Here is a 21,253-nt window from a genome sequence, read left to right as displayed (position 1 = left end):
CGGTGCAGACAGAGCGGCCCGGCATAAGATTTCCCCACTAGACTATCGAGTGTCATGGATCTGCATCGGCACAAACCCAATTTACTGGCTACCTGTAATACATACGAAGCAAAAGCCCTTCATTTTAGTGAATGCCACTCTACGCATTTGGTACTCCCTCCGTTCCAAATTAAAAGTCACTTTGACTTTTTTGATATATCTATTTTATAATGCATCTAGATATAATATTATGTCTACATACATAGCAAAATGAATGAATGAAAAAAAAAATCAAAGCGGCTTATAGTTTAGAAGGGAGCGAGTAACAGTCTTTTGTCTCTACAGCTTGAGCTTCGCCGTGGCGCAGCTGATGCTTAATGCTTTGTAGGACGAGTATTGCTCTGTTCTAAGCCGGTATCCCGGCTTTTTTAGTCTAAGCCGGTATCCCAGCTTTTTTACTGAACTTTGTTATCTCTTTTCATGAAAGCTGGGCAACCTATTGTGAATAAAAATACCACTGCAACCAATAAATGCCGAAGTGTAAATTGACGTAGGTGTACGTAAACTGCCGTGACATTTTTTGTGGAAGAAAAATGCCACTGCATGCAACTAGTATGATTTTTCCCTCGGTATACTGTGGCTCTGTCAGTTTTTACTTCGAGAGATTGTCCTAAACTACACCAAAAGAAAAGGTTAATCTTGAGCCCGGCGAGCCCGATGAATCAACCCACGCAGAAAAGCAGAGTAACTATGCTGAGCGCCCGGGCCGTCGCTTTCCGCTCAAATTTATGTTCCTCCCTCCCGTCGTTAATTATTAACTGCTAATTGCTAAATATTGTTTTCTTCGTCAACACCCACCGCCCGCCTTTGTTACTGCCAGCGGGCTTGGGCTCGCCCGCTCTGTTTCGGGCCCCTCGCTGTCACATCACGCCCCGGGCCCCGAAGCAGAAAGTCGTCCTCTGCCACACGCTCGGGCCTCGGGCCGTCGGGCGGGCGGCCCGGCTACGCCTACGCCTTCCTGCCTGCCTCTGCCTTGCTCGGGCGGGTGGTGCTCCCTCCTATATATATAAGTGGAAGCACTCAAGCACGTCGTCTTACACACCGCCACAGCGATCAGAGCAGCCTGAGAGCACGAACCGTACGTGCCAGTGAGCGAGCGATCAGAGACACTCCGAAGTTCAGCTTCCCGGCACCGGCACCGGCACCCGAGGACCCATGGACTCGTTCTGCGTCCACATGCCCGCCACGGCGCCGGCGGAGGTCGCGGCGCAGATGGCGGACGCCGCGGCGGCTGGGCACGACGACGAGAAGCTCCGGCGTGCCCTGGTCGGCGGCGGCGCCGCCAAGGCCGCGGCCGCGCTCCTCCTCGCGCTCTCCTCCAGGTCCCCGCCGGCCGCCGGCGTGTTCCTCCGCGGTGGCACCGCGCTGCTCTGCGCCTACTACGGGGTGCTCGCGGCCGTCGCGCTCTTCGGGGGCCTCGAGGTGGCCGTGGGGTTCTGGGTCGCGGGGGACCCGGACCGCCGCCGCGGCTGGGGCCGGCGGGTCCTGTGGGTGTCCGTCGTTGCCCTGGTCGTCGTTGCCGGATTGGGTGGTTTCGCCGTGCTCAAGTAGCTGCTGTGCCTGTGCGCTTGGCTTGGCTTTGTCGTCAGTTTGATGAATGCACCTTTCGTTGCTTCCTTGCTATAGATTTTGAGTACAAATATAAGGTTTGCTTCGAAAATGGCCAAGGGGTTTACTAAATTGAATTCACTGTACTGAGAACTGAGAATCTGAGATGCATGCCAACACTGAATTTCATCAGGCCAGGAGGTTTTATGTTTTTGGATTGGAGAAGAAATCAGGCCAGGAGGCGCTGTTGTGTTTGATTGGCAACGTCTACGATAAGGCCCATTTTAATTATGGCCACGAGCCCACGATCCAAATTGGCCGAGACGGGGCAGTTTCGGGGGGACGTACTGCTGCAGGCCCTATTACTATTCCGCCCAGTGAGGTGGAAGATGTGGTCCACTTGGCCCATCTAAATTTAGGTAGCCCACAATCTAAATTGGCCGAGATTGCTGTCTTAGCACATGAGCAGCTATCAGCTCTCGTCATTGAAGGGCCAGATTTCTTTTCTCTCTGCCCAGGCGCTCGCTTCCGACTCCGGCCCGCCTTTTCGACCGGAACGCTCGCTTCCAACTCCGGCCCGCCTCTTCTACCGGAACGCTCGCTTCCGACTCCGGCCCGCCTCTTCGACCGGAAGGCCTGGCCGAGGAGGAACGACGCTCGCTTCCGACTCCGGCCCGCCTCTCCGACCGGAAGGCCTAGCCAAGGAGGAACCTCTGCTTACAGCTCTTCTCCGACCAGCGCGGTCGGAGCCGACTGGAAAACGACTAAACGGGGACGCCCGCTCGGTTAGAACCCAAAGAATCAGGTGGAGCAGGTGAAGCAGGCCTCTCAAGTCAACCGCAATATCAAGGACCGTACCCTGGATACCTGCTGGACAGTACTATCAGGTCATGTCAGAAGGGTACTTTATAACCTTTCAGACATGTCAGAACACCAACAGTGTTGTGGGCGCCGACATTTATCCTACAATACGGTAGGCGCCGACATTCTACCATACCGAAAGAGGACGATAGAGCCTACCACATGCATCTTGAGCGACAATAGTGTTGTGGGCGTCGACAAACCATCTTGTACCCAACGACATGGGCAACAAGACTAGGTAGCACACACACACTCTTTCTCTCTCACACACTCTCCCTTGTAAAGCCATCCCCTTCATCTATAAAAGGGGATGCGCTCTCTCTAAAAAGAAGGATGGAGACACATAGGATCGATTGACATAGGATCGATTCACAAAGACGATTCCAACGAACAACATACGGATCATTCTGATTCTCTCTGCTCAGCTCTAGAACTCTAAAGCCGAACGGAGCAACACTTAGCGCACGTCGGAGCTCCCATCACCCTCAGCCCTTCGGTCCGGAGTCTGACCGGACCTCTGATACACCCATCTTATTCTCTCTCGTTTGTAACCCCACAACAAACTTCGAGCACCTGGGCTCAGGAATAAAGTCACCGACTGACTCAAACTGGACATAGGGCACGTTGCCTGAACTAGTATAAACCCCGTGTCATTGAGTGCTAGGCCACATCCGATCACAACGTACGGCAAAACTACAAATATTTACATGTTGGTCACTTTACGCACTGACAGTTGGCGCCGTCCGTGGGGAAGACGTCGTACGTTCACGCCTTTGGTCATCGAATGACCCATTTTTCCGCCATCTTCGGCATGGCGGGCTCAAGTGATACGACTCGCTTCGGCTCGCTAGAGTTTCCTGCACTTCCAGCTCTTGGGATGTGGGTTTCACCCATCTTCGAGCCGTCCCAGACCTTCCTCTTCGGAAGCCTGGACTTTGTCGCCGACCAGCTCGGCGTGCTTTGCCTTCGCGAGAAGGCACTTGTTCCGGCGCCCGTCGGAGGGGCGCCCTCCGTCGGCTCCGGGGCTCTGGGTGACTTCAATGACAAGGCGCCCGTGCTTCGCTCCAAACCTACGCTGGGCTCAAACCTCGTTGTGAGTAGCGTACATACTATTATTTACTTGCTTTTTTAAATTTTCCGCCGACTTTCTGGAAGGACCCCGCTATCCTTGCCGCGACCGCCATGCGACCGGTTCCCCTATGGCCTCACATCCCCCGTGGATGCGTACGCACGGAGGCTCCAAAAGATGCTGGCGCCGCCCCCTCTCACATCCAAATTCGTCGGGATGGCGGGCTACGCTCCCACATCTTTTCACGACCTCATGGATGATGATGTTGAGAGCGATGGCTCCAGCATCGATGATGTCATGGCACCTAGCCACCCTCTGTCCTAGGAGTGCGCTATGGCGGATGCTCCGAGACAGCCACCGATAGTGGCGGAGTCTCTATAGTCCCACACCCCTCCGGATCCTCACGCGAAGTCCCTCACGTGTGCATAGGAGCACGGTGAGGAGCTACGACAAAGGCGGCAGAACCAGCCGCCACCTGCGTCGACGTGCTCGGCGCAGCACGCTGCGCCCCACGCGCGTAACCCGGCAAGCGACACCCGTGGTCATGCCCGCCAGGTCCAGCGCAACATCATCGATGGGGGGAACAATCAGTTCGCTCGGGCTGGCCAGAACATCGCTGCGGCGGCGATGCTTCTACGTGGCCTTCCCGAGCCTGTCGACCCATAAGAGCAGGCGGTCCACCGGAACCTCCGGGCGCTGGTGGAGACCGCCGCCGTTCAACAAGCGGAGATCTCTGCGTCGCGACACCGACTTGCGGCCTCTCTCCCCACCAGGGGAGCGGGGACGCACTAGACAAATTGCTCCATCCGCTTGCCGCTGCAGTCGCCGGGCGTGGAGCGGGATGGCATAGCTATGCCACGGTGAAAGGTCCTAATGGCTAGAGGGGGGTGAATAGCCTAATAAAAATTTCTACAACAACACTTAACCAAATGGTTAGACAATTATGAGGCGAAGCGAGTGTTGCGCTAGCCTACTCAAAATGCAAGCCACCTACCACAATTCTAGTTTAGATAGTGTCAATTCACACAAGATCAATGACACTACCCTATGTTAGTGTGCTCTCAAAGGCTAACTAAAGAGCCACACCAACCAAGCATGCAAGCTCTCACAACTAGCTACACTAAAGAGCTTGTCAACTAGTTTGCGGTAAAGTAAAGAGAGTGATCAAGAGGGTTATACCGCCGTGTAGATGAATGAACCAATCAATCACGAAGATGAATAACAATGATGACCAATCACCTCGGAATCAATGATGAAGACAATGATTTTTACCGAGGTTCACTTGCTTGCCGGCAAGCTAGTCCTCGTTGTGGCGATTCACTCACTTGGAGGTTCACGCGCTAATTGGCTTCACACGCCAAACCCTCAATAGGGTGCCGCACAACCAACACAAGATGAGGATCACACAAGCCACGAGCAATCCACTAGAGTACCTTTTGGCGCTCCGCCGGGGAAAGGTCAAGAACCCCTCACAATCACCACGATCGGAGCCGGAGACAATCACCACCTCCGCTCAACGATCCTTGCTGCTCCAAGCCGTCTAGGTGGCGGCAACCACTAAGAGTAACAAGCGAAATCCATAGCGAACCACGATCACTAAGTGCCTCTAGATGCAATCACTCAAGCAATGCACTTGGATCACTCCCAATCTCACTAAGATGATGAATCAATGATGTAGATGAGTAGGAGGGCTTTGGCTTAGCTTACAAGGTTGCTATGTCAATGAAAATGGCCAAAGATATAAGCCACAGCTGGCCATGGGGCTATAAATAGAGCCCCAATCAAATAGAGCCGTTATACCCCTTCACTGGGCAAAACGCGCTCTGATCGGACGCTCCGGTCATACTGACCGGACGCTGGCCCTCAGCATCCGGTCGCCCGATGGACGCCACGTGTCATCGCCTTCAAATGCTGTTCGTCAGATTCCAATGGCTACGAAGCTGACCGGACGCTCCGGTCAAAACTGACCGGACGCTGAAGCCTCAGCGTCCGATCATTTCCAGTAAGCTCCCCGAGGCATGTTTTTTTGACCGGACGTGTCCGGTCCACCTTGATCGGACGCAGCTAGCGTTCGGTGCTCAACCCTAGCCTACTGTGCCGTCTGATAGCTCGACCGGATGCAGCCTTTTAGCGTCTGGTCGCTGAGTGACCCAGCGTCCGGTCAGTAGACCGACGCCAGCATCATTTCGACCAACTCCATTTCAACTCTAACTTCTTCACCCTTGCCCAAATGTGCCAATCACCAAGAATTTTGCATCCGGCGCAATAGAAAATAGACATTTCATTTTGCATCCGGACATGTGTTAGCATATTTTCACAAATATTATCAAGGGTGTTAGCACACCACTAGATCCTAAATGCATATGCAATGAGTTAGAGCATCTAGTGGCACTTTGATAACTACATTCCGATACGAGTTTCACCCCTCTTAATAGTATGGCTATCAAACCTAAATATGATCACACTCTCTAAGTGTCTTGATCACCAAAACAAAATAGCTCCTATGGTTTATACCTTTGCCTTGAGCTTTTTGTTTTTCTCCTTCTTCATTTCAAGTTTAAGCCCTTGATCATCGCCATGCCATCACCATTGTCATGCTATGATCTTCATTAGCTTCTTCTACTTAAAGTGCGCTACCTATGTCATGATCACTTGATAAACTAGGTTAGCACTTAGGGTTTCATCAATTCACCAAAACCAAACTAGAGCTTTCACACGGCCTGACCCGGCACCCGATACACACCGGCCACCTGTGCGCGAACGCCTCAGGCCAAACCAAGATGCTCGCAACATCATCAGCAACCGGCGTCAGGCCTAGCATGATGATGATGTCCATCGGGTGGTGGTGAAAGCGAGCGGCATGGGTCTCGGCCGGACCATCGAGGGGAGCAGTGAAACGCACCCCAGGCATAGTCGCTGACCCAACGGCTGGAGTCCTAGCCCAGATGGCCCGGGACCATGGGCCTTTGGTCAGCGCATCCAAAGAGCATCGTTCCCATAGTGCTTTCGGTCGCCTACCAACATCACCAAGTATACCGGGGAGACGAATCCCAATATATGGCTCAAAGACTTTTGGCTCACCTACCGAGCCGAAGGAGTGCATGATGACCACTTCATCATTCAGTACCTCCCCATCTGCGTGGGGAGCATGTTTGAGCATGGCTCAAATTTCTCCCGCATGATAGCATCTACGACTGGGTGGACCTCAAGAGGGTCTTCATCGGAAACTTCCAGGGCACGTTTGTTCGCTCTGGGAATTCCTAGGACCTCAAGAGCTGCCAACAAGAGCCCAACAAGTCCCTACGAGATTACATCCATAGGTTCTCAAAGCGGTGTAACTCCCTTCCTGATGTCATCGACGTAGACATTATCAGCGCGTTCCTCACTGGAACAACATGTGAGTCTTTGATTCACAAGCTTGGCTGTCTGAAGCCTCGGACCACCTGCGACCTGCTCGACGTTGCTATGAACCATGCCTCCAGCGAGGAGGCGGTCAGAGCGGTCTTTAACTGAGGCTGGGACAAGGGCAAGGCCAAGCGCGAGGACCAAGATGAGAGCCCCTCCATGCAGAGGGGCAAAAAGAATAAGAAGGATCGGCGTTGACCGGCCAACTCCGCGTTAGTCACCGTAGCTGATCGCGCAGGCAAGTAGCCCAGTAGGGCCTGCCTAACCACTTCAACAAGCTCATGGATAGCCCATGCACCAACCATGCTTACCCTGTCAAGCACCTCTACAAGTACTACTAGCTCCTCAAGCGCTTCCTGTGATAGGATGGTGGGCCAAAAGAAGGAAAGGGCAAGGAGGCAGTGACCAAGAAAGGAGGCACGACGAGCAAGGACAAGGATAGCTTTCTCAACCCTGAGGAATGCATCATGATCTTTAGGGGATCCAATGCCATCTACTCTAAGTGCTAGCATAAAGTGCGCTATAGAGAGGCATGTGTCGCTGAGACGGCCATCCCCTCCTTCCTTCGTTGGTTAGAATCTCTTATCACTTTTGATCAGAGGAACCATCCTTCCCACATTGCTAGACCAGGTCGCTACCCGCTCGTCGTCGACCCCATCGTCCACAAGAAGCGCCTCACCAAGGTGCTGATGGACAGAGGTAGCGGCCTCAACAACCTCTACGTCGACACCCTCGACGCCATGCGCGTCCCTCGGTCGGAGCTTCGCCCAGCAAGCTCTCCCTTCCATGGCATGATCCCAAGAGCGCAGGCATACCCGCCCGGGCAGATCGACCAACCCATCACGTTTGGCAACCGAGCCAACTTCCGCTCGGAGGTGCTTACCTTCGAGGTGGTGGACTTTTGGGGGTCTTACCATGCAATCTTGGGGCGGCCATGCTACGCCAAGTTCATGGCGGTCCCCAACTACATCTACCTAAAGTTGAAGATGCTAGGACCGAACAGCATCATCACTATGGGTAGCACCTTTTCGCACGCCTACACGTGCGACCGCGAGCATTACGAGCTCGCCACTGCCGTCATCAACTCTTTCGAGCTCCTACAGCTCGGGGAGTTGTTGACCCCAGCACTTCTGGACTATAACAAGCCAACCTCCTCGATTACCTTCCGCCCACTCGAGGAAAATAAGGTGGTAGGGATCGACCCCACTGACCCCACCAAGATGGTATGGATCGAGACCTAGCTCCTCGCCAAATAGGAATGCGAGCTCGCTGAATTTCTACACTCCAATCATGATGTATTCGCATGGAAACCTTCCGACATGCGAGGCATACCATGGGAGGTCACCAAGCATGCACTATGCCTCGTCCTGGGCTCAAAGCCCGCCAAGCAACGCCTGTGTCGCTTCGACAATGAGAGGCGTAGGGCCATAGGCGAGGAGGTCGCCAAACTCCTGGCAGCTAGATTCATCAAAGACGTATACCACTATGACTGGATCGCCAATCCTGTTCTTGTTAAAAAGAAGAACGGGAAATGGAAAATATGCATTGATTATACTGGCCTCAACAAGGCATGTCTAAAGGACCATTTTCCTTTATCACACATAGACCAGATAGTCAACTCTACCTCAGGATGTGAAATCCTCTCCTTTTTGGATGCCTACTCAGGCTATCACCAGATCATGATGAAAGAGTCCGACCAGCTTGCGACTTCGTTCATCACTTCGTATGGTTCATACTGTTATGTAACCATGCCTTTTGGTCTAAAGAACGTTGATGCCACCTATCAATGGTGCATGCAGCAATGCTTCACCGATCAAATCGACCCGCTCGACCAGCCTGACCAAGTTGAGCGGCCAAAACCAATAATCGCCGTCTATGTTGATGACATAGTGGTCAAAACGGCTCAAGCTTGCGACCTGATCGCAAACTTGGCCGCAATGTTCATGAACCTCTGAAGGTTCAAATTGAATCCCCAAAAATGTGTTTTCGGGGTTTCGAAGGGGAAGCTGCTTGGATATATTGTGTCCAAACGCGGCATCGAGGCCAACCCCAAAAAAATCATAGCCATCTCCAACATGGGCCCTATACGCAATGTCAAGGGCATATAGAGGCTCACCGGCTGTTTGGCCACCCTAAGCCAATTCATCTCCCAGCTCAGGCCGGGGGATGCCTCTCTACAAGCTTCTCAAAAAGACGAATGCTTTCGTCTAGACTAAGGAAGCACAGTAGGCTTTGGAGAGCCTCAAAGCGTCACTCACGTCGGCCCCAATCCTCGTTGCTCCTGAACAGGGAGAACCCCTCCTCCTCGATGTCACGGCAAGCAACTATGTGGTGAGCGCCGCCCTAGTCGTTGAAAGGGAGGAGCCGGGACACCACCTTAAGGTCCAACGACCCATATACTTCATCGGGAAGGTACTCATCGACCCCAAGGTCTGGTACCCCTAGGTGCAAAAACTCCTACACGCTATGCTCATGGCGACCCGGAAGCTCCTGCACTACTTCACCAACCACGAAGTCTCGGTCGTCACTTCATACCCGCTCGGTGACATCATCCGCAACCATGACGACGCAAGACGAATCTCCAAGTGGGCACTCGAGCTAATGGGCCACAACATCAAGTATATCTCCCATACTGCTATTAAGTCTCAGACTCTCGTGGACTTTGTCGTTGAATGGATGGAGGTCCAGCTCCCGACCCCAGACGTCACCCATGAGTACTGGATGCTGTACTTCGATGGGTTTGTAATGGTGCCCGGCTCAGGGGCTGGAGTGGTTCTAATCTCCTCGGATGGGAGTAGGCTCCGCTACATAATCCACCTCCACTTTTCAGCCTCAAACAACGCCATGGAATACAAGGCCCTCATCAACGGACTATGCATGGCCATCGAGCTCAGCGCTACGTGGCTCTACGTCCACGGCGACTAGGAGCTGGTCATCGACCCGGTCATGAAGGAGTTCTCTTGTAAAAGCCCCCTCATGGCAACATACTGCCAGGAGGTGCGCAAGCTTGAGGAAAAATTCTAGGGGATTGAACAACACCATGTCCCCCGAAACGACAACGATGCCATCGATTTTCTCACAAAATTGGCTGTCAGGCAGGTTTTGTCTCCAGACGGGGTCTTCATCAATGACCTTCATGAACCGTCTGCCCGTATCTTGGAAGGTCCGATCCAGACATACCCTGATGCCAACCTGGCACTTGGGGGCTCTGACCCTAGTACCTCCATAGCGACGTCACCCGCCGACGTTGCCATGGTGGCACTCGATCAAGCCGACTGGCGAGCACCACTACTCGCCTACCTCCTCGAGGAGGTTCTCCCACCCAAAAGGACTGAAGCATGATGGATCACTCAACGCGCCAAGACATTCATCACGATCGGTAACGAACTCTATAAACAAAGTTCGTCGGGAGTACTCATGAAGTGCGTCCCTGGCAACCAAGGGAAATAGCTCCTCCTTGAGGTCCATGCCGAAATCTATGGACATCATGTGGCCCCAAGGTCGCTGGTCGGAAAAGCCTTTTACTAAGGTTTTTACTAGCCCACCGCGCTATGAGATGTAGAGGAAGTTGTCCACAGGTGTGAGGGATGCCAGTTCTATGCTCGGCAAACGCACTTGCCAGCACAGGAGCTTCAAACCATCCTCATCACCTAGCCATTCGTGGTCTGAGGCCTCGACATGGTAGGACCCCTCAAAAAGGGCCCGGGCGACTTCACTCACCTACTTGTAGTGGTCGACAAATTCACCAAGTGGATAGAGGCCAAACCCATCACCAACATTCGCTCGAAAGAGGCAGTCAAGTTCATCCTCGACATCGTCTACCGGTTCAGCGTTCCTAACTGTATCATCACTGACCACAGAACTAACTTCATCGAGAAGAAGTTCCTGGACTTCAGTGATGGATACGGCATTAGGATCGACTGGGCCTCGGTCGGACATCCACGTACTAACGGTCAGGTCGAGCATGCCAATGGCATGGTCCTCCAAGGACTTAAGCCACGCATCTTCGACCGACTTAACAAGTTCGCTAGGTGATGGGTTGTAGAGGTCCCAACGATCCTCTAGAGCCTAAGGACGACCCCAAACTGATCCACAGGCTTTACACCCTTCTTCCTGGCCTACGGAGCTGAAGCAGTGCTGCCCTCCGACCTCGACCACGGTGCCCCAAGAGTGAAGGCCTTTGACCGCGATCGAGCCACGGAGGCTTAGCAAGACGCAGTCGACCTGCTCGAGGAGGCCCACGAGACGACCGTCATCCACTCCGCTCGCTACTAGCAGACTCTCCGTAGGTACCATAAGAGGAAAATCAGAGGAAGAATCCTCGAGGTCGGAGACCTCATGCTTCGAAGGATCCAAACGACTAAGGAGAAGCACAAACTCTCTCTGCCTTGGGAAGGACCCTATACGGTGACCGAAGTTATTCGACTGGGCACCTACCGCCTAAAGGACGATAACGGTAACGTTCTCACCAACACTTGGAACGTCGAATAGTTATGTTGTTTCTTCCCTTAAAAATTTGGTCTTATCGTTTTCTTTCTTCAGCGTTCGCTCCTACAAAGCACCTCGGCCCGAACACTTTCGGCCTGGGTCGCTTGAGGGCTCCACGGGGGTGCGATATCACCTCTCTTTTTTTACTATTATATGATAAATACCTTTTTACCCTAATGAAAGTATAGTTTGTTCCTTTAATTACCATACTAACTTTGCTTTAAACATTCTGACCGATCACACCCCGCCACGACATACGGTTACGAGCATCTGAGCCTCGCGGGCCACACTCGGGTTCTTAAGGTTACAGCCTACGGTCCAAATGGGCAGGTGTGAAAAATGAAGAATAAGAAACAAAGCTATGCTAGGGTAAAAATAAGGAATGGATGGGACAAGTTTCCTCGAATGAAGTGATTCATCACAAAACAAAAATTGATGTATTCATCAATATAACTGTTCACACGGGAACTTCCCCATGAACTTATCCTTTACATATGCTAAGTACTTTTACTCTAATTCCTATTGTGGCCGCCCGACGGCATCGGCTGACGATGCGATCGGCGAAGATAAAGGTTACTCGCCCTCCGACAGGGTGACGTTCGGTTCGGTCAGAGGCGGGACGACGTTCACTTCTGACCTAGGCTCCACTCCATCCATCGACTGGGCGACATCCTCCTGGCTCGCGCCTTCAGCTATGCTTGCATGGCAAGCCTCCATCACCCATTGCATGAAGACTTGGTTTGCCACCAACTGTGCATGTGGTAGCAAGCTCTCCCTGAGCACATGGATGGCGTTCGGGCTCCAGCCATCGGCATACCCACTGCAGATGGCGGCAAAGTCAAGGTCTGGGTGGTGCGTCGCCACCAAAGTCAGCACCCTAGACATCCCGTAGAACATCCCATTGGAGATGAGGGCTAGAACCTCATCTGGGACCTCCGCCAGTGGGATGGCGGGCGTGTTGGTGCTCGGCGCCGACCCGAACATCTCCGCGACAACGACCTAGGCGACATTGTGGATCTGGTCGAGCTTCGCCTTGAGAGCACGTCGCTCTTCAAGGGACTTGGCCAGTGCCTCCGCATTCTGACAAATCATCACCTTGGCTATCTCCAGGCCTCGCTCTAGCGACCCAACTCTTCCGCCCAACTCTGGAAGAAGGAGGACGGGCTCAGAAATGAGGGAAAGGAAAAGCCAAGACATCAAATAGAAGCGGAATAGGTACTTACAAGGTGGGTGTTCTTAAGGATAGAGAGTCCTTCCTCCTGTCGAGTGACCTGCTCGCGCAACCGAGCATTCGACTCCTCCATCCCCAGCACCTACCCTCGGAGCGCGAGCATTTCCTTGTCGACCTCCGATCAGGCATTCCGCTCCGACTTTAGGGCCTCCAGGGAACTCTAGAGTGCCACCTCGGTCTTCGCCAGGGACTTCTAGAGTGCCACCTTGGTCTCTGCCTGGTGGACCTTCACTGCATCAAGTCCTCGCTCAGCGGTGGTCGCCTGCTCCACCATGAGCAGTTCTGCCGCCCGCACCTCCACCGCCTCGGCCGCCCGATCTTGAGACTCATGGTGGGTAGACTCTAGCTAGTGCTCAAGCTCAGTAACCCATCATGACACCATGACCTCCCGGGCGTGCTCCTCCCAGAGGCAACGAGACTTGCAGCTCGACATCTCCTCTAGACCTAGCAAAACAAGAAGCAAGCATGCTGAGACAACCAGCAAAAGACCAAAGAGTCAAGAACGAACGTAGAAAACTTACCTCTATGACATGGGGCAAGTCGACCATGACCGCCTGATGGACGACCTTGACCCGCTTCAAGGCCTCCTCTAGCCTCGCCCTAGTTTGGGCGAGATCGGCCTCCATCGCGAGCCCTCTCCCCCCAAGCATGTCCCAGAGATGCACCTCCTCCTCATCCCAAAGGATGAACTGAACCTTCCGCGAGTCACCGGGGCAGGGCCACACTAGGTCAGTGGTCGCCCCTAACCTGCTGGAAGGCCCGACGGTCGACTAGACCACCGCCAGCTCCTACGATGGCAGGATGGCCAGTGGCCATGTCCTTTCTGCCAGCGGGGCGACCCGACGACCACATCAGCCACGTCCTTTCTATACAGCCACATCGACCACGTCCTTTCTACCAACGGGGCAACCCAATGGTGGAAGAAGGTGTGGAACACCCGCACCCCATCGAGGCATCGCATGTGCAATTAAATGCATCACAACGCTCCATGTTGCGTCACGAAGCGAAAGTTGCCTCATTCAACATGAGCAACGATCGACCGGGGTTCGAAGGCCGACCCATGAAGGGCTAGAGGCCACCTCGCGTCAAATAGAGCTAGGAAAGAAAACGTAGATGAGCCCCAGTGGCGCTCGCTCAATCTGCTCCGAAGCAGACAGGGTCATCTCAACCTTCTCGTTCGATCCTAACCTCGAGCCATGCCCACAAAATCTCCATCGAGGGGAGGCCAGCGGGTCACCTAGGTCGGTCTCTGGAACGACCCGGTCATCTACCGAGATATGGGTTAAGGAGCAGTGGAATACCACATGAGGGCTATGCCGACCCCATCACGAACGACAGACCTAGATTTCACTCAAACGTGCCCGTTAGCGAGCTCACCGAGCGTGTCGCTCGAGCCATCGAGGCAAGAAACGTTAGCTCATCCCCTTCGATTGCGAAAACCATGGACGGGGTAACGCACGGAACTAGACCAACCCCTACCAAGCCCAACGGGGCTCAAGGGCTCAGGTCGCCCGATACTGACTCGAGAAATCAACCGACCACGCAGGTCGTGAGCGGAACAAGCACGGGCAAACACCCCGAACGATAGTCTGCGGCCCCAGGAAAGAGTACCAAGATGCTCAGCCTCCAACCGACTCATCAGTCGGACGCAAGCTTGAGGGCTACACCCGCGGGTGTGCTCGCGCGCACCCACTGTCAAAACCAAAATTCCCCCACGTGCGGGTGCACTCACGCGCACCTGCCGTCAAACGAAAACCCCCAGACGATTCTATCCGAATCGCTCGAGGGCTCGAGGGCTACATCCGCTGTCAAGATAAAAAAAATCCCGCAGACGATTCTATCCGAATCGCCTAGGGGCTTGGGGGCTCCTATCGGGTTCATAAAACCCAGGGTCCCTCATGGACCTGCTTCCCAGTAAAAGCTCGGCCCAGCAGATGACGTTGCGAACGACGCGCAACTCCTGGGCCGACCAAAAAACCTAACGACAGGCCAGAAGGGCGATCCAGTCTCCGACCGGAAGGCCTGGCCAAAGAAGAACGACGCTCGCTTCCGACTCCGACCGCCTCTCCGACCGAAAGGCCTGGCCAAGGAGGAACGACGCTCGCTTCCGACTCCAGCCCGCCTCTCCGACCAGAAGGCCTAGCCGAGGAGGAACCTCTGCTTACAGCTCTTCTCCGACCAGCGTGGTCGGAGCCGACTAGGAAACGATCGAACGGGGAGGCCCGCCCGGTAAGAACAAAAAGAATCAGGCGAAGCAAGTGAAGCAAGCCTCTCAAGTCAACCGCAATATCAAGGACCGTACCGTGCACACCTATAGGACAGTACCATCAGGTCATATCAGAAGGGTACTTTATAACCTTCCAGATATGTCAGCACACCAACAGTGTTGTGGGCGCCGATATTTATCCTACAGTATGGTAGGAGCCGACATTCTGCCATACCGAAAGAGGACGATAGAGCCTACCACATGCATCTGAGCGACAACAGTGTTGTGAGCGCCGACAACCCATCTTGTACCCGACGGCGTGGGCAACAAGACTGGGTAGCACACACACACTCTTAACTCTCACACACTCTCCCTTGTAAAGCCATCCCCTTCATCTATAAAAGGGGATGCGCTCTCTCTAAAAAGGAGGATGGAGACACGTAGGATCGATTGACATAGGATCGATTCACACAGACAACTCCAACGAACAACATACGGATTATTCCGATTCTCTCTGCTTGGCTCTAGAACTCTAAAGCTGAACGGAGAAACACTTAGCGCATGTTGGAGCTCCCGTCACTCTCGGCCCTTCGGTCCGAAGTCCGACCGAACCTCTGATACCCCCTATCTTACTCCCTCTCGTTTGTAACCTTATAGCAAACTTCGAGCACCTGGGCTTAGGAATAAAGTCACCGACCGACTCAAACTGGACGTAGGGCACGTTGCCTGAACCAGTATAAATCATGTGTCATTGAGTGCTAGGCCACATCCGATCACAACGTACGGCAAAAATATAAATATTTACGTGTTGGTCACTTTACGCACCGACAGTATGTTTTCTAGTCCAACTCTTTAGTTTGGGATGGATTGGAAAGGGAATTCCAAAATGGAAAGCACTCATTGCACCGGATTATCTTAGACGGATGAGACTGATCAAACAGTGAATTTACAAGCAGCGGGTGGGAAAATGGTGGAATTTTCTAATCCCGTGTCCAAGTTATTAGTCTATTGAAATCTGAACATGGTTAAACAAAGCTTTCACTTGGGCTGCTTCAGCATATACTACTATGAATTACGAACATGGTGGAAAATTCACTGGTTATTGATCAAAGAAGAAGCAAATAGGATCTTCTTAATAAGAGTTACATCGATGAAAATAGTATAGGTGTAGTCGTGACCCATGATTGCAGTGTCCTGGCTCATCCTCAGGCTTGATGCATGGTTATTGATCAAAGAAGACGCTTTGAAGTGCTTCGCACTCCCGCCACTAGGCCACCTCTTAACTTAAACTTGATGCCTGGTTTAAACATGGCTAACACCATCTTCACACTGCACCTTTCCCTTTGCTCAATGTGTTCATGCACCCTCTACTACATGACATGTGGATCGCCCATGGCTTCGGAGCATGCACGGTAGGCATTGACGCCCGCCATGTCACATCCATGGACCTACGCGATCACGTGGCAAAAACATGTTTCTTTCCATCCTCAACTTGACTTCATCACCACGTCCGGCGAGCTATAATTATGAACATGCTATGCAAACCAAAAGATTAAGGGCCTGTTTGACTCGTGCCCGATGCGCGCCACAGGTCGCTTCGCCACAAGTGCCAAACTCCCACGCCGCAGTACGCCAAAGGTTGGGCGGGCACCGCAGCTGCTGAAAAATGATGGTGATTCTTCTTGCATATATAAAAAATCTTCCTTTCGTAAAAAAATGATGGTTATTCTTCTTGCATATATAAAAAATCTGTTGAAAAATAGAAATATAAACCTTGATCAAAGTGGAATTTTGGTTTACATCTTTCCCTCTTACTGGCATGCCAGCTCATTTTCCTTTCCCTCGTAGTCTATTCCCCTTTGCCTCCGGGCCTCCGCGTGGAAATTTCCGCCGGGCTTCCAGCGTCCGGGACACCACATCAGCGAGAATCAAACATAAGAAATGGTAGCCCGCGCTTCTTCTGCCTGCTCTGTTTTTCGTTCGGGCTTTGCTTCAACTGCACCCTCGGGCTAGAGGCCCGCCCGGCCATGTCTCCATCCACGTCGGCGAACGTTTACGGGCCAAAGGCCAGCTTATAAATCCCACACAGACCACCACCATCGCCCTCCAGTTCACCAGCCAGCATCCGCTGCACTTCTCTCCCGCCGCATCCAGCTCCTGCGGTTCACTTCAGAAGCCAAGATCGCCTGAAAGATGGGTCCCCTCGACGTCGAGTCCGGCGGCAACACCATCAGCGCCGACGCGGTCGCCGCCGCAGGCAACATGGTGGAGGCAACGCACGACGAGGCGAAGCTGCGGCGGGTCCTGGTGGGCGGCGGCGTCGGCAAGGCCGCGGCGGCGCTGTACATGATGCTGTTCAGGGCGCCGGCGGGGCTGTTCCTCCTGTCCGGGCCGTTGTTCCGCGCCTACTACTGCGTCCTGGCTGCCATTGTCCTCGCCGGGGTGGCGGAGGCGTGGACGGGGCTCTGGCTCTCCCACGACGACGACGACCCTGCTCCTCCTCCGCCACGCCGGCGCGCGGTGGGCGTGGCGGTGCTCTGGGCGTCGCTCCTGCCGCTGCTCCTACTGGCTGCAGTCGGAGGGTTCGCGGTCTTGAAGTGACAATATTGCAATTTGCAAGTTTGCAACGTACACTGTCTTGGCCTCTTGGGTTTGTTTGAATGGCAATGGCATAGTTCCATGCTGTCCGATATATGTCGATATGTTACTGAATAATACGTACGGAGCACCATGTATTCGCCGAATCGTGAATTGCGAGAAATGTGTTTTATTTACATGTTCTGATTATATATAGCGAGCGTACAAACATTTTGGCAATTTCAAATAAATTTGGTCTCTTACTTGCATGCGTTTGTTCCGTGATATTGGTATATGAATTCTGAAGTTCGAGAGGGAAGGGAACGAACGGGCTTTGGAGGGGATCAACTGACCGATGAGATGGCGCTCTGGTGCCGGTGCAGACAGAGTGGCCCGGCATAAGATTTCCCCACTAGGCTCTTGTTTGGTTCCCCAAACTCCCAACTTTAGCACTATGTAAAAAAAAAATTCCCCGTTACATCAAACTTACGGTACATGTATGTAGTACTAAATGTAGATGAAATTAAAAACTAATTGTACAGTTTGGTTGAACTTTGCGCGACGAATTTTTTAAGCCTAATTAATCAATATTTGAACAATAATTCATAAATACCAACGAAATTGCTACCGTGTTTGCCGTCACATCAAACACTGTGCAAATATCGAATCCGCCGGAACTAAACGCGCCCTAGACTATCCAGTGTCATGGATCTGCATCGGCACAAACCCAATTTACTGGCTACCCCTGTAATACATACGAAGCAAAAGCCCTTCATTTTAGTGAATGGCACTCTACATATTTGGTACTCCCTCCGTTCCAAATTAAAAGTCGTTTTGACTTTTTTGATACATCTATTTTATAATACATCTAGATATAATATTACGTCTAGATACACAGCAAAATGAATGAATGGAAAAAAAAAGTCAAAGCGACTTATAATTTGGAAGAGATCGAGTAACAGTCTTTTGTCTCTACAGCTTGAGCTTTGCCGTGGCGCAGCTGATGCTTAATGCTTTGTTGGACTAGGAGTATTGCTCTGTTCTAAGCCGGTATCCCAGCTTTTTTACTGAACTTTGTTATCTCTTTTCACGAAAGCTGGGCAACCTATTGTGAATAAAAATACCACTGCAACCAATAAATGCCGAAGTGTAAATTGACGTAGGTGTACGTAAACTGCCGTGACATTTTTTGTGGAAGAAAAATGCCACTGCAGCTAGTATGATTTTTCCCTCGGTATACTGTGGCTCTGTCAGTTTTTACTTCGAGAGATTGTCCTAAACTACACCAAAAGAAAAGGTTAATCTTGAGCCCGGCGAGCCCGATGAATAAACTACACCAAAAGAAACTATGCTGAGCGCCCGGGCCGTCGCTTTCCGCTCAAATTTATGTTCCTCCCTCCCGTCGTTAATTATTAACTGCTAATTGCTAAATATTGTTTTCTTCGTCAATCGTCAACACCCACCGCCCGCCTTTGTTACTGCCAGCGGGCTCGGGCTCGCCCGCTCTGTTTCGGGCCCCTCGCTGTCACATCACGCCCCCGGGCCCCGAAACAGAAAGTCGTCCTCTGCCACACGCTCGGGCCTCGGGCCGTCGGGCGGGCGGCCCGGCTACGCCTACGCCTTCCTGCTTGCCTCTGCCTTGCTCGTGCCCGTCGGCTCGGGCCTCGGGCTGGTGGTGCTCCCTCCAATATATAAGTGGAAGCACTCAAGCACGTCGTCTTACACACCGCCACAGCGATCAGAGCAGCCTGAGAGCACGAACCGTACGTGCCAGTGAGCGAGCGATCAGAGACACTCCGAAGTTCAGCTTCCCGGCACCGGCACCCGAGGACCCATGGACTCGTTCTGCGTCCACATGCCCGCCACGGCGCCGGCGGAGGTCGCGGCGCAGATGGCGGACGCCGCGGCGGCTGGGCACGACGACGAGAAGCTCCGGCGTGCCCTGGTCGGCGGCGGCGCCGCCAAGGCCGCGGCCGCGCTCCTCCTCGCGCTCTCCTCCAGGTCCCCGCCGGCCGCCGGCGTGTTCCTCCGCGGCGGCACCGCGCTGCTCTGCGCCTACTACGGGGTGCTCGCGGCCGTCGCGCTCTTCGGGGGCCTCGAGGTGGCCGTGGGGTTCTGGGTCGCGGGGGACCCGGACCGCCGCCGCGGCTGGGGCCGGCGGGTCCTGTGGGTGTCCGTCGTTGCCCTGGTCGTCGTTGCCGGATTGGGTGGTTTCGCCGTGCTCAAGTAGCTGCTGTGCCTGTGCGCTTGGCTTGGCTTTGTCGTCAGTTCGATGAATGCACCTTTCGTTGCTTCCTTGCTATAGATTTTGAGTACAAATATAAGGTTTGCTTCGAAAATGGCCAAGGGGTTTACTAAATTGAATTCACTGTACTGAGATCTGAGAATCTGAGATGCATGCCAACACTGAATTTCATCAGGCCAGGAGGTTTTATTCTTTTTGGATTGGCGAAGAAATCAGGCCAGGAGGCGCTGTTGTGTTTGATGGGCAACGTCTACGATAAGGCCCATTTTAATTATGGCCACGAGCCCACGATCCAAATTGGCCGAGACGGGGCAGTTTCGGGGGGACGTACTGCTGCAGGCCCTATTACTATTCCGCCCAGTGAGGTGGAAGATGTGGTCCACTTGGCCCATCTAAATTTAGGTAGCCCACAATCTAAATTAGCCGAGATTGCTGTCTTAGCACATGAGCAGCTATCAGCTCTCGTCATTGAAGGGCCAGATTTCTTCTCTCTGCCCAAGCAAAACGTTGGCGTATCGCTCGTCCCTGTCCAGCCGTCCACAGCTCCTTCGGTAATGCAGTGCTAAAAAAAACCATCTGGACGGACGAACGCTTGCCACGACAACAACACTCATCACATGCGTATTTGCTTACGGCAAATCTATAGTTCACCCGGGTGATTTTTGGGCTCGGCTCGCTCGAATCGCGTGGCCGTCGGATGTCACTCTGAACGGAGGCGATCTCATGCGTAGGGCTATATGCAGGCTGTTGCAGTCAGGTCAGCCTGCTGTGGTCCCCGTCCCATCACCTACCCAGCTAGCCCCTAACCCATTCATTTAGTAGAAATAGAGTACGTTTCATTAGACCATATTTTACAACTTCTGTTTGATGTAAGTTTTATGTTCAATTAATGTAAATTCATTATTCGTAAATGTGAATGGTTAGAATTATTCGAACAATTATCTGAGCATTTTTTGTCTTTTATTTTCTGTATGTTTTATTTTGGTTCCCTTTGAAATCTTCTAATTTGGCTTCCGCAGTGGTGCCGACGCCGATCTGATTGCGGTCACTGCTGACGCGCTGAGACTGAGTCACAGTCACCGTACCACTCGTGCGCGGGTGCTGCAGAGTCAAAGCCTTCTTTCCCGTTCCTCCGTACAAATCGTCGACACTCGACACTCAGCGTGTTCGGTTGGCCGGTTGTATTGTCGTTGGTTCGTGAAGAAGTACTGCTGGTTGATTTATACAAGAGAAAAATATTGTTCTGGTCAAACGGGCTGACTAACGGCCGACCACCCACGCGTACGACGTGCCGTCCTGTCCTGCCGAGGCAGCGGATGTGACATGCAGAAACATACGAAACGGAAGGCTCGCGAAGCCCTGCGAAGTCCGAACGGACTGACGTGCATGCCAACGCTTTCGTTTTTCCCACCATCGCACGGGACGCGCAGCAGCACCATCGAACGCATCGACGGACCGTGGTCGTGGATCGAAGCCGCGGACGATGTGAACCAAGCATTTGCGCCAGGATCCATGATTAGGAGTGGAAGACAACAAGCATCTGCCCTGCCCAAGAGACACGGGCGCAAACCACTGAAGCGTCAG

The 21,253-nt window shown here is 53.0% G+C and overlaps 3 protein-coding genes across 3 annotated transcripts; all 3 read left to right on the top strand.

Moving 5' to 3' along the window:
• Positions 1-1,194: 1,194 nt before the first annotated feature.
• On the top strand, positions 1,195-1,590 carry LOC136494663 (uncharacterized). Its single transcript, XM_066490833.1, has one exon. The coding sequence runs from the start codon at positions 1,195-1,197 to the stop codon at positions 1,588-1,590; it is 396 nt and encodes a 131-aa protein (XP_066346930.1).
• Positions 1,591-9,394: 7,804 nt separating this feature from the next.
• Positions 9,395-9,847, top strand: LOC136492296 (uncharacterized). Its single transcript, XM_066488364.1, has one exon. The coding sequence runs from the start codon at positions 9,395-9,397 to the stop codon at positions 9,845-9,847; it is 453 nt and encodes a 150-aa protein (XP_066344461.1).
• A 9,411-nt stretch (positions 9,848-19,258) lies between these two features.
• On the top strand, positions 19,259-19,654 carry LOC136494659 (uncharacterized). Its single transcript, XM_066490830.1, has one exon. It carries the CDS (start codon positions 19,259-19,261, stop codon positions 19,652-19,654), a length of 396 nt encoding a protein of 131 aa, XP_066346927.1.
• The last annotated feature ends 1,599 nt before the right edge of the window (positions 19,655-21,253 follow it).

The sequence above is a fragment of the Miscanthus floridulus genome, chromosome 11 (genome assembly GCF_019320115.1).
Source record: "Miscanthus floridulus cultivar M001 chromosome 11, ASM1932011v1, whole genome shotgun sequence".
In the NCBI taxonomy this organism is placed as follows: Eukaryota; Viridiplantae; Streptophyta; class Magnoliopsida; order Poales; family Poaceae; genus Miscanthus; species Miscanthus floridulus.
The sequence above is the reverse complement of the archived record's forward strand: the minus strand, read 5'-3'. Positions and strand labels throughout refer to the sequence as shown.